Source organism: Pteronotus mesoamericanus, unplaced genomic scaffold, assembly GCF_021234165.1.
Source record: "Pteronotus mesoamericanus isolate MK-2021 breed Mesoamerican mustached bat unplaced genomic scaffold, CSHL_Meso_final contig_169, whole genome shotgun sequence".
Classification (NCBI taxonomy): domain Eukaryota; kingdom Metazoa; phylum Chordata; class Mammalia; order Chiroptera; family Mormoopidae; genus Pteronotus; species Pteronotus mesoamericanus.
The window spans coordinates 17,790,127-17,802,359 of NW_026555068.1; the positions used below are offsets into that span (position 1 = coordinate 17,790,127).

The window sequence follows — 12,233 nt, forward strand, 5'->3', positions numbered from 1 at the left end:
TAAAAGAGGAAAATTATTTTAAAAATAGCTTTTTTTGCCCTAGCTGGTGTGGTTCAGTGGATTGAGTGCCGGCCTGCAAACCAAAGGGTTGCTGGTTCGATTCCCAGTGTAGGGCTCAGGCCAGGTCCCCAGTAGGGGGCACGCGAGATGCAACCACACATTGATGTTTCTCTCCCTCTCTTCCTCCCTTCCCTTCTCTAAAATAAATAAAATCTTTTAAAAAATAAAAAATAAAAATAGCTTTTTCTATTCATAAGGACTCAGTATGCTCAGTGTATTGCCAGTATTCTCTTATCTTTGTGCCCTGGAGACATGAATCCATAAAGTGTGCTCTTTACCATGTTTCTCCGGAATAAAGAAGCCTGTATCTTTTCCTTTGCAGAGAAAGGAGAACTCTTTGTACCTTCTCCCAGTTACTTTGATGTTGTCTACTTGAACCCAGACAGACAGGCTGTGGTTCCTTGTCGAGTGACCGTCCTATCAGCCAAAGTCACTCTCCACAGGGAGTTTCCCGCCAAGGAAATTCCCGCCAATGGAACAGATATTATTTATGACATGAAGCGAGGTTTTGTGTATCTGCAACCTCATTCTGACCACCAGGGGGTGGTCTACTGCAAGGCCGAGGCTGGGGGCAAGTCTCAAATCTCTGTCAAGTATCAACTCCTTTACGCAGAAGGTAAGAGTGTTTCCTACCAGTGCTTAGTTTTAGTTGCTTCCTGTTGGTCAGTAGCAGGTACTGACGTTCCCAAGTATGGGTGGAAATTAGGAGGCACAGAATTCTGTTCTAAATGGCTCCTTTACTGCACTCCCATTTCCAGAATGTTCTATTTACTTCCTTGTCTGTGTCCCTGACCCAACAACCCTTGACATCCTTGTCTCCAAATCCATCCATCATTCACTCTGGTACGAACTCTGTATGACTGATCAGCAATTCTCCAAAATCCCCAACCCTTCTTAAAATATTCTCAGGTGCGAACATGCTCCTTGTTTTACCCAAAATCTGTCTTCTCAGGGCACACATCCTTCTGTTCACCTCTGTCCCTAAGGTTGCCCTCTCTACATTCCACTTGCTTCCTCTCCAAGTACCTCCTTCTTTCTCAACATTTTAGTTCCCTTCCTATGAACCCCTGGCAGACCTTTAATTTCCTCCCCTAAATTACAGGGGGAATGGCTGATGGTGGGGAGTCCTGGGCTATGACCCCATTCGGGACCGGCAAGGTAGAGAAAGAGAGGAGGCTTCCAAGGGTACCAAAGCGGTGGGTGGGAGGAGGCTGGGTGCTCACTGGGGAAGGCAAAAAGTTACATATCTGTCCAAAGAAAAGAGTGTGTTCGTAGCTTGGCCTTCAGTGTTGTGCTCATGAATTTCATCTCACTTGCTCTGTCTCCTGCTTAATTCCAGTTCCCAGTGGCCCTCCATCCACAACCATTCTGGCATCTTCCAACAAGGTCAAAAGTGGGGATGACATCAGCGTCCTCTGCACTGTCCTAGGGGAGCCTGACGTGGAGGTGGAATTCAGGTGGATCTACCCGGGGCAGAAGGTAAGCACCTTGTCCTAGACTCAGCACCTTGTTTTCATCCAGGTTTGTCTCCCCGCCGCCCACCTCCCGGAGGTGAAGACCTTAATTTACAAGCACACAAAACGTTTGGGACCATGGTAGGCTCTGGAGCTTACTTGTTTTCCTCTAAGATGTTTCAGTATATTTACAAATGGCTTCTTAATTTAATAGACAGGGAAAAGGTGACTGGGTTCTGTTAGGCGATTCACTCAGTGTACCCTCTTCATATGTGATTTTTCCTCATAATTCTTAAACAAGAAGGGACAGGGGCTTGAGAGGGACCGGAAGGGACCTCCTTCTGGTGTCCTTCTGAGTGTCTTGCTTGCAAGCTGTGCCCTGTGGTGAGGAGCTCTGAGCAGACATCGAGGTGGGCAGGGAAACACAGGCCGCATCCAAAAGGCTCTGTGAGGCCAGAGATCATCTTAAAATAGACTTCCCATAAAAGCAGCTACAGCTTATTGTTTAGCCTCTGTGCATGTCCTGCTAATATAAACAGCTTTGCTACCAACATGGAACAACTCTTTTGTTGCCAGAAGAGATTTGGCCTCCTGAGATGTACCCAGTAGTCAGTACGCCTCTGCTCAAGGGCTGTGATTGGTGGGCAGTAACTGCCTGGAGAATATTATTTTCCAGCATTCTGGTACTAGGTGCTTGTTTTTAAACAGCTGTCACGATTAGAAAACATTAATGATGTTCAGTAGAGATGATATCCTACATGATAATTATTTTAGGAGCAGAAGGGGGGTTATTTTAGTAACACTGTATTACCATTATTACACTAACCCAGAAAACACTACGTGCTTATCACCAAATTTGGAGGAAGCGTCTCAAAAGTGACCATTTGACTTCCTAGAAATAGGGAGTCACGTCATCTGGGCATCACATGATCCATCCTTGGTCCGACTGCCCTCCCCCTGGAGCCCTGGGCACGTTTGACTAATCATACTTCTCCTTCTCCCAAATCTGAACCGGGAGCTTTTATTCACTTACATAGTGAGTGCTTTGGGCTCTTGTTGACTATAAATTCTGTGAATAAAAACCACTGAGTGAGAGGGTGAAAATGGGCCACGTGAAGAGAAGGGTGGAAAATTTTATCCATGTTTTTGTGACTAATACTCGGTCTATATTCTTGGAGTTCCAAGGAATCAACATTATATTACGTAGGAACTTTCTAACGAAAAGGGCAGCGAGTCAAAGAGCATAATGAAATCGCAGACTCCACTTTGAAAAGCATGCAGCCGAAAATGGTCATACAGTGTATAAGCGCCCATGAGCCACGCACACCAAATAGTCTTTGCTAAGTGTGGAACAGTGGGGAGAAGAAGGGAGCTGTTTATAGCAGCTCGCCCTTCTTGTCTCCGTCCCTGTGGGTGTCGTTAAACAGGATGAAAGGCCCGTGACGATTCAAGACACTTGGAGGCTGATCCACAGAGGACTCGGACACACCACGAGAATCTCCCAGAGCGTCTTAACAGTTGAAGACTTTGAGACCATTGACGCGGGGTATTACATTTGCACGGCCCAGAATCTCCGAGGACAGACTACAGTAGCTACCACTGTTGAGTTTTCCTGACTTGGAAAGTGAAGTATAATGAACTGATGGAGAGCCCATTTGCGCGTGCAACCAGCTTGGGCATTCTTTTGACTCGTGCTTTGCCAGAGGCTGATATCCAGTGCCAAACCCCAGCCCCTGCCTTGTGAGTAAGACCCAGACATCCAAGCTAACAGGAAGTCATCCGGTCTAATAATAGAAGTGTTAACTCCTCTGACAGAAAGCATGTCTTTTGATTGCTTACCTACGTATATGCGTTTCTAGTTTTTATACTAAGAAAGCATATATGTAAACAACTTTATATAATCATTTCTATTAAATGAGCAAGTTTTTGTAAAAAAAAAATTCAAGAGCTGGGCTAAGTGCTTGTTTTTTTAGGTTGGCAGAAGGATGTGCTGGTAGTAATGTTGGAGCTAATACCTAATATTCCATTGGATTTAATCACAATACTGGAGATTCTAAAACTGTAGTGATATACAGTTCAACTCTATGAACTATGATAGCCAAAAAAATTCATAGAAACTTGTTTTATTAAAAAAAGAACTGTTGCACTCAGAAGTACTAGCTTTAGATTAGTACATTCAGTAAGATATACAGCATGTGCTTTTAAAAGTTCAATTTTCACTATAAAATAAGTACAGATCAAGGAAAATTCAACTTCATTTAGATTTTTTTTTAGCTCCTTCAAAAATATTTAGACCATAGTTGTTCCCATTTTCTTACCTTGAAGAGCAGAAATTGTTAAAACAAGTCAAAAGTTATTTCTGCAAAACCATATAGCCCTCAAATTAAAATAAAAAAAAAAAATCTTAGTCTAAGTTTAGCTCTGCAAGCCAAATCTCAGCCCATGGCCAACTTTGTGGTTTTGCTGGAAATTCCTGGGAAATGGCTTAGGAGGAAACACAACGCCAAGTCCTGTGCTAGAAAAGGACCGTAGCTGGGTAACCCTTTGGAGTGAAGTATGCCACAGGTTACACTTCTTATATTAAATATTCCAGCATTATTTATTGAATCAAGGTAAAAATACACTTTGCATCGTTACAAACGGAGCATAATTACAGTTTTTTTTACACATCGTCTATTTCATGACGTGCCAACATTTTGCATCCTATGTGAAACATTTGGTTTGGAAAAAGAAAAAAACCTTAAAAGTTCTCTGTTTTGTTTCCTGTCTTCTCTCCAGTTCCCTCCCGTTCTCTGAAGACCCTTTATAATAATTGTGTAAGACTGATTTTCGCAGACACCTACATGGTGTGCAGGAGAGCAGGGAACAGCTCGCGATTTACCGTGCGAGGGGATGGATGGCAGATCCACCTTTGGCTAATGACATCGAGAACAACTGGAAAGGGCAAAGAGAGATTTCAGAAGGTGGCCGTGAACCTAGTTCTCATGTATCAGAGCAAACATGGAAGCTTACATACATAATCAACTACTGAAGTTTAGACTTCAGACACAATCACTAAGAATAAAACAAAACATGCATCATGAACATTAATTTGCTATGTAGTGTACAAGTAAATGATGACTCAAATATCCACCTCTAGTATCCTGAGTCTGTTCTTACTCTAGGGGTTATTTGTACAGCCATCGAACGTCAGCAATGCGGATTAGTAAATACTGACATCACAAGGCTGACGCGTGCAGGGAGGGTGGGAAAATGCCACAGCTCTTCCTTCCACCTCCCTCAAAGTATTAGAATTGGGGAAGGTAATAGGTGAAGTTTGGAAAAGAAATGGAAATGCAACCTGGAGGAGAATTCTACAATATAAGCCATGTTTTCTACTCGGCAGCTGGCCATTCTACCTTCCCCAGGACAGAAGGATCCCTCAGAGGGTACACAGAAGTTTAGCATTATCTTCTAAATGCTGCATCGTTGGTGTAATCAAGGTACTCCTATTCATCGATAAGCACTGAATCTACCTTTCTCAGTTCTGCCAGCCAATCACTCATTCTTTATTCCCACAAGGGTTTCCTAAAATGTGCACCATGGGATCCAGGCTGTGGTTTATTTGGAAAGTGGTTTCAGCACCGTGAAGATGAGCTGGCTCTGGAAAAGCCTTTCCCATTATCCTTGTCCCAGAGGAAAAAGGGGAGGGAGGTAGAAGGTTAGCTTTTGTGGCTCTGGCTGGGGGAGGGGGGAGAGGGCGGAAGCGAGGCTGCTGGGAGACAACGCCACTTTCTCCATCACTGAGGACAGCGCAGGTCAAGGTAAACATGAGGCAGGAGCAATCCGCTGCTGCTGCCCCTTCTCTTTATGCAGAATCTTAGAAAAAGTAGGGTTTTTCCTTTGCTGGTAGCCTGAGAAAATGGATCATAGTAAATTGCTAGGTTCACATGGGGAAGTTAAAAATCTACAGAAAAACAATCTAGTTGGTTTTAACTGACATGGCTGAACACTGAACAGATGCCAGGATACTTCACGAGGACACCCAGGCCGCCCTGCACGGGCAGGTCAAAGCTCTCCCCGCCCTTCCCCTCCCCCGTCCTCAAAGGGCAGAGTGGAGTGGGTGGTGCAGAGTCATCATCCAAGCAACTATTGCTCGCTCTTCTATGGCTTTTTGCAGAAATGCTTACATTGGTTTATCTGATAAGTACATATCCAGAAATGGTCAGCTTTTGACTTTCAATACACAGCGAAGGAGGCAGCATCAGACACAGGACACGCGGCTACACCCATTTTATTCACACATCCCCCAAATAAAAATCACAAGAAGGTGCCTGTGATGAAGGACATTATAAAGGTTATAAATCTTTATCTGAAGAGGCCCCTGAGAGTTTTTCCCCTTATGCGTACATGAGAAAGGCAATGTTCTTTAAGTGCGTTGTGCATGTGTCCGTGCGATCGATTCTGAAATCATTTGGGGATGAGTCTCCTGGCCAGAGAGTCACGTGTCCCCCCCCACCCCCCAGCTCCCGTCTCACAAGAAGCCAATGCTGGGGGTCAAGACTTTCCAGTTCTAGTGCGGTAGTGACACGTCCGCTCACGTGGCTCTTGATCCCACGCCCACGGTCACGGTCAGCGCGGCAGACCTGTTAACAATGCTCTCAGACAGTCTCCCCACTTTCAGAAGCGTCATCTGGGCGAAACGCTGGGGCTGGGGAAGGAGCCCGAATTCCTTGGGGACTGGAAGGGGATGGCGGAGGATGTGGGGGACCTGTCGGAGCCGCACAAATCCCCGTTGTGCAGTTTCCACAGCAGCTCCTCGTTCTCCATGGACAGTCGCTTGTTGACTTTGGACTCCTTCTCCAGCCACTCCTGCAGGGTGGCCTGCTCCGTGGTAAGTTGCCTTCGAGACAAAAAAGAGCCAGAAACCACGTAGATCTGCGTTTCTAAAACAAATGTACTTGAAACGAATTTCTCTTACTATTTTAATTTGAGAGTCCAGAAAAACAACCCGTTGGGAAAAACGAGAGGCAGCCTGGCGCAGCGCGACCGGGCACGGGCATTCAGCTCGCTAAGACACCCGTGACGTGGGAGCTGGAGCCCAAGCGAGAACTGCGCTTTGGGGCATTTTCACAGGAGGCTCCGTGATGCGCCCACAGGTAACCTGCATGTCTCATGACTGTCCTAGGTTTGGGGCTGTTCTCTAGCGGGTCCTGTGATGCTCCCTCTCGGAAAGCATTCTCAGCCTCAATAAGCCAGGGGCTCGGGGGCGGGGGATGGCCTGCTTGGGTCTCAGGGTTTCATCCAGGCCCCTGTGGTAAAAGCACGAAGTGCTCCCCTCACATTTTCCAGCCAGAAACCGGTACCTGTTTAACCACCCTCTCCAGTCCCACCTGCAGGAGGCACCTGGGTGGAGGGTGGGAAAGTGACACTAAATGTATGAGGAAAGGGGGACGGGGAATCAGAGAAACAGGACCTTTTTCTACTTACCTTGAAATTGCAATGTGCTTGTCTATCCGAGCTTTTAGTTCCTCATTCTCCTGCTGAAATCGCTTCAGTTTGTCCACCAGCGCTGTGTTGTTGTCCTCCTGGGTGTCAACAAGAATGCCAACGATTATACATTAAAACTAGGCCCATAAAACCCCTCATTTCCTAGGACGCGTTCCTGACATGAGTGTACTTTGAAGAGATCTAATTAAGGAAAGTTTAACTGTGCACTGAAATATCTATACACAGACTCACTGCAAAACAGAATCTAAAGCAGAGCAGAGCATCGAGGGGTCACTGAGTTGTTCCAGATCACACGTTGTAGAGGTCCCCCAAGACCTGGGTCAAGGTGGTAAAACAAAAGCAGCAGCTAGACAATAGCCCGCCTTTATCAAGGGCACCAGAGCTTCTTATGGTCCATTTTGCAAAATAAAAAGTAAAACAAAAAATCCCCACATTGGATGGACGCTCAAAAGGCCAAGAAGTCGCAGTTCTGGGTGACATTCAACATGGCTGTAAACATGCGTTCCTGGTTCCTCTTTAGCATTTCCCGCTCACAGGCCACGCAGAGCAGAAGCTCGGTAGGGGGTCCAGTGAGAGACACGCCAGCACAGAAAGCCTCCCCCTCAGTGCCACTGAAAGTACGGTTGCTCTCCTGCAGGCTGCCCAGGCACACTCTCAAGGAAAACACATTGACCAGCTGTGAGATTCAAGGATTCAATCCCAGAAGACACTTAATCACGTAACATGATGAAGAGCTGATTCCATCCCAGCTCACTTTCTAAAGGTAAGTTTTACTATTTGCTTGGGAGGCGACATCACAGCTCTGTCACAATGAACTCTAAGTCCCTGTCATTCACTCTATTGTATGACTAATCGACTTTGCTTATGGCTTTTAGTTGGGATCCTGTTGTTCTTCGACAAATCCTATTATCCAGAAAAGGCTCAGAGTAAGTCAGGTGAAATAACATTCTAAAAACTGAGACTGGAATGGGAGAAAAAGCAGGCCTTGGAATTTCCAGTAATTATAAAGGAATTCAAGATAAAACCTGAGTGGGGGAAACCTGCAATTGGAGACTGGGCAGGGATTGGCCTTAGCACAGCCTCTCCCCCAGCCCTCTCTGCGTAGAGGAGGCCACACACCTGCCCTGCCGACGACGCAGAGCTAACGGGCAGCAGGCTTCTCATACTGACGCTTTCACACTGAGAAAGCCTCCTTGCTTTCTGAGGGCCTCACTTTCCACAAAGACCTGAAGCTTACACATAAGTAGGTAGCTGTGGGTTTACCTGTCCTCATCCCAACCCACTCTTCCACACCTGCGCAGCATAGCGCTGGCTAATGCCATGATAGCTCCTGGCCGCAGCAAGACCCAGAAATATTTACCGGCCGGGAAAACTAAAATGTGTTGCTGATTTTGCAGCAGGACCTGTTCTTACTGCACATGATATTCTGAAAAACTGTGATGCACAGAAGGCATATGGGGCCACAAATTAATATTAACAGGATTATCTGAGTCGTCGCTGACTGCCAGACTTCAGAGAACAGCATAATGCTGGCAGGAACTGGTATGTGTCCTAGGCTGGGCCCATTAACCAACCATGAGTTCCTTTCCTTCCTTTAAACAGTCAAACTTTCCTGGTAATTCGGAGTGCCCGTCTAGGCACGTGGCAGCCTGGCCCTCGCCTCCCTCCACAGAGAGGCGGCAGTCTCTAGAAGAAAAGCAAACCAAACACCACAAGCCAAATAAACAAAAAGGCCAACAAAGAGTGACTCCTTGCTCCCTATTGCCCAGGGCTGGTCTGGGTGTGAAAGATGCACTTACTCAGCAATCAGTCCCTTGGAATTGGGAGCAGAGACAAGGAGTGCAGACCTGGGCAGAGCCCAGCAGGGACAGGGGGCCCTCAGGCTGCCTTGCCAAGCCCCTGCGCCTGGCCAGACTCCTAGACAGCAAGATTAAATGGCTCGCATAGCTAACTGTTTGGAGCATAGGAAACCCACCCAGAGGTGATGATATGTTAAAGTACTGCTTTTACATTATTTAAAAATTCTTCCAGTGCAGGGGAAGATTCATCGACCACTGAAATGGGAGCCTGATTTGTCTACCATGGTTTCCCCAAGACCCAAAGCTGCTTTGCACTTTCCTTGGAAAAAAGAAAAAAAGTTCCCAAGGGCAGCAATGACTCAGCCTTGAGCAATCTCAGAAAAGAAAAGGAATCCTCTTTTACTGTTGGTAAAGTTTTCAAACAGCCTGCGAGAGCCAGAGCTGTTAAAACCACCCCACAGTCCTAGCTCAGGGCCCGGTGCCTGGTTCACAGACGCGGTTCTCTTTGGCGAGACTCTGAGGGAAACGTACCAGTTTCTCCATTTTCATCAACTTCACATCCTGCTGATGCAGCTTCTCATTCTTGATCTCCAACACAGCTTTCAGGCTTTCTAACTCTTGCTCCAGATACATGATCTGAGGGTTTTTCTGGAAAAGGCACAGCAGTATATAGCTGACTCGTCATTAAATACAGTTCATATTCTTAATATAAAGAACCTTTGAGCCCTGGACGGTGTGGCTCAGTGGACTGAGTGCCGGCCTGCGAAGCAAGGGGTCACAGGTTGGAGTTTCAGCCAGGGCACGTGCCTGGGTTGCGGGCCAGGTCCCCAGGAGGGGGCTCGTCAGAGGCAACCTCACACTGATGTTTCTCTCCCTCTCTTTCTCACTCCCTTCCCTTCTCTCCAATAATAAATACATTAAAAAAAAAAAAAGAATCTTTGGTTAGACTTAGAAATTAGATGGAGTGGCAAGGAATTTCTACCTTCTTACAGTAACTTCAAAGAAAAGAGGTAAAAAAGAAGGGCTAGGATAACTTTAATCTCTGTCATTGGTTATAAGAATGAAATAAGAGATATCATATTTGAAAACAAGAGTTTCATTCATTTATCAGTAACTTAATGTGGAAAAATGATTGGCAGCACCAAATATTTTATTGGATATAGGAGAAAAAGTATTGCTTAACAATACAAAACAGAACTGACTAGAAATCAGGCAATTCCCAGGGCATTCCTGGCACTGGAGGGAGAAACGGGAACCTCAGCTCTCTCTCACCACAGTCGGTAACTGATCAGGGACAAAAAGACAGGACATCTACAGGGGTGTCTGGAAAACAACAGAAATGACAATAATGTCCTGCGTCTTTTGGACTTTTATTGCGATGGGACTGCGTTGGCCTGGCGATCCTTCTCGGGCAGCCATAACACCCTATCATTTTATTTTGTGACACCCCAACACCTACTGGCATAAAGCACAAGTACTACTAAAAGTCTATCAAAGACAAACAGTACATAAGGGGAGCACAAGTCTGGGGTAGATTCCCTGACTCCTCGTGTGATTATGGAAATTCAAGTGAGCCATCCAGTATGTGCGATACAAGCAAACAAGCAAACAGAAGGTCTATCGATCAGATGTTCAATGGGGGAATTTCTTAGACAAGAATCCATGGCATAGATCATCTAAACTACCCTCCTGGGCCAATGCTCGAGACCAGTCGTTATGGAGAACCAGGGAGTGGGCCCTTGGGGACGATTTAATCGCACCCGTCACTTCACCAAAGGAGAGACAAGTGCCACAGCTCAAAGGCCCTGCTCAAGGAACCCCAGGAAGTGCTGGGGGCAGGGACTTGAACTCCAGGGTTCTCCCAAAGGCTTCCTACATTTCGTAGGCTATTATCCTTTTACGTGTGATTTTTTTTTTTTTAACCCTAAAGATAGCAAATCCTCTCCCATTTCCTTAAAAAGAAACAGCATTACTTGCTCTGTCAACTTTTAAAGCTGCAGCACTGGCAGCACGGCTCTCCCGCGTCCCCCCCACCCTTGTGCTCTGCTTCCCACACCCTCGCGGGCCCCAGAGGGGGCGGCGTGGACATTCTTGCTCCCCTCAGTCTGCGTCCTCCTCAGTTTTTCAAAGGCCTCTGCATCCCCAGGAAGCGCTTTAAAATCCATAACCAAAACCATTAGGAAGGTGTACCTCCTGCAGGTTAAGTCTAGATTTTTTTTTTTAAATCACTCCTTTTTCTAAGAATCTTCCAGAATAAATAGCTTTCAAGTTTCATTGAAGATGAAACTTCAATGAAGATCTAACTGCATGGAAATGTCTCAGGGCTCCCCCAGTGACTGTCAGTGAAGAGCTCACTGGGAGGCCCCACACAGGTACTCGGTGGGCTGGCAACAGCTTTTAAGTAGCAAAAATGCCCTGACTGGTGTGGCTCAGTGGATTGAGCAATGGCCTGCAAACCAAAGGGTCGCCAGTTCGATTCCCAGTCAGGGCACAAGCCTGGGTTGCAGACCAGGTCCACAGCAAGGGGCACGTGAGATGCAACCACACATTGACAGTTCTCTCCCTCTCTAAAAATAAATAAATAAAATCTTTAAAAAAAAAAAAAAAAGCTTAGCTTCTCTTGTCCCAGGGCACTGATGTCTGGAAAGGCAGTACTCAACACATAAGCAGGAAATTTTTTTCTCTCAAAGGGGTGAGGCAGGGGAGCAAGGATACAAGGTACAAGAGAAAGTGGAGCTTAAAAGAAAAATTCGTACTTTTGTAAAGTGAGGAGCAATCCATGCAATGAAATACTGTTCAGCCAAAAAAAAGGACTGAAGTACCTATACATGCTAAAATAGGCATGAACGTGGCTAAATAGGAAATTTATAGGAACTTTATAGGAAATGTCCCAAAGAGGCAAATCCATAGAGACAGAAAGCAGCCTGGTGACCCTCTCAGGCCGGGGCTTTGTGCGGGAACAGGGGCAACTGCTAATGAGTATAAGGTTCTTTTGGAGTGATAAAAATGTTCTGGAATTAGCTACTGGTGACCAGCACACAACTTTGTGAATCTACTAAAAACCACCAAATTAAACATTTTAAAAGTTATCTCAATATAGCAGTTAGTGCAAAAAAAAAAAAAAGTGAGGACTTCAATAGTTTTTTTTTGTCTTCCTGGAGGTATTAGATTAGACCACTTGCAATATATATTGGGCTTCATCAGCATGTCAGTTTTTAGGATTTAAAAAAAAGGTAGCGAGGAGAAGAAAAGCCCAGCAGCGACAGAGGATCAGGCAAAACTTACCGAATTTGCTTTTTCTCTCGAGATTCTTTTTTGTTCTTCTGATTTCAGCTTTTCATTTAAAGCCTCATTTTCACTCTTCAGATCATTGATTTGTTTCTAAAACACAAATCGTGAAATGTGGAACATAAGTCAACATGTAGGCAAC

General features: G+C 45.6%; 2 protein-coding genes across 10 annotated transcripts in view; one reads left to right on the top strand and one right to left on the bottom strand.

The window, feature by feature from the left end:
- PDGFRL (platelet derived growth factor receptor like) overlaps window positions 1-3,363 on the top strand; it is a 36,144-nt gene extending 32,781 nt beyond the window's left edge. The window contains exons 4-6 of the mRNA XM_054566130.1: window positions 383-676; window positions 1,400-1,539; window positions 2,942-3,363. Coding sequence (XP_054422105.1) covers window positions 383-676; window positions 1,400-1,539; window positions 2,942-3,130 — 623 coding nt within the window. The 3' untranslated portion in view covers window positions 3,131-3,363. The remainder of the gene's footprint in view (window positions 1-382; window positions 677-1,399; window positions 1,540-2,941) is intronic.
- Window positions 3,364-3,957: 594 nt separating this feature from the next.
- MTUS1 (microtubule associated scaffold protein 1) overlaps window positions 3,958-12,233 on the bottom strand; it is a 128,823-nt gene continuing 120,547 nt past the window's right edge. For 4 of the 9 annotated variants that reach the window (XM_054566118.1, XM_054566121.1, XM_054566120.1 and 1 more), the window contains exons 10-13: window positions 12,089-12,184; window positions 9,335-9,451; window positions 6,984-7,081; window positions 3,958-6,396 (exon numbers count right to left, since the gene is read on the bottom strand). In XM_054566118.1, coding sequence (XP_054422093.1) covers window positions 6,183-6,396; window positions 6,984-7,081; window positions 9,335-9,451; window positions 12,089-12,184 — 525 coding nt within the window. In that variant the 3' untranslated portion in view covers window positions 3,958-6,182. The remainder of the gene's footprint in view (window positions 6,397-6,983; window positions 7,082-9,334; window positions 9,452-12,088; window positions 12,185-12,233) is intronic. The other 5 variants (XM_054566122.1, XM_054566124.1, XM_054566127.1 and 2 more) reach the window with 3 other exon arrangements.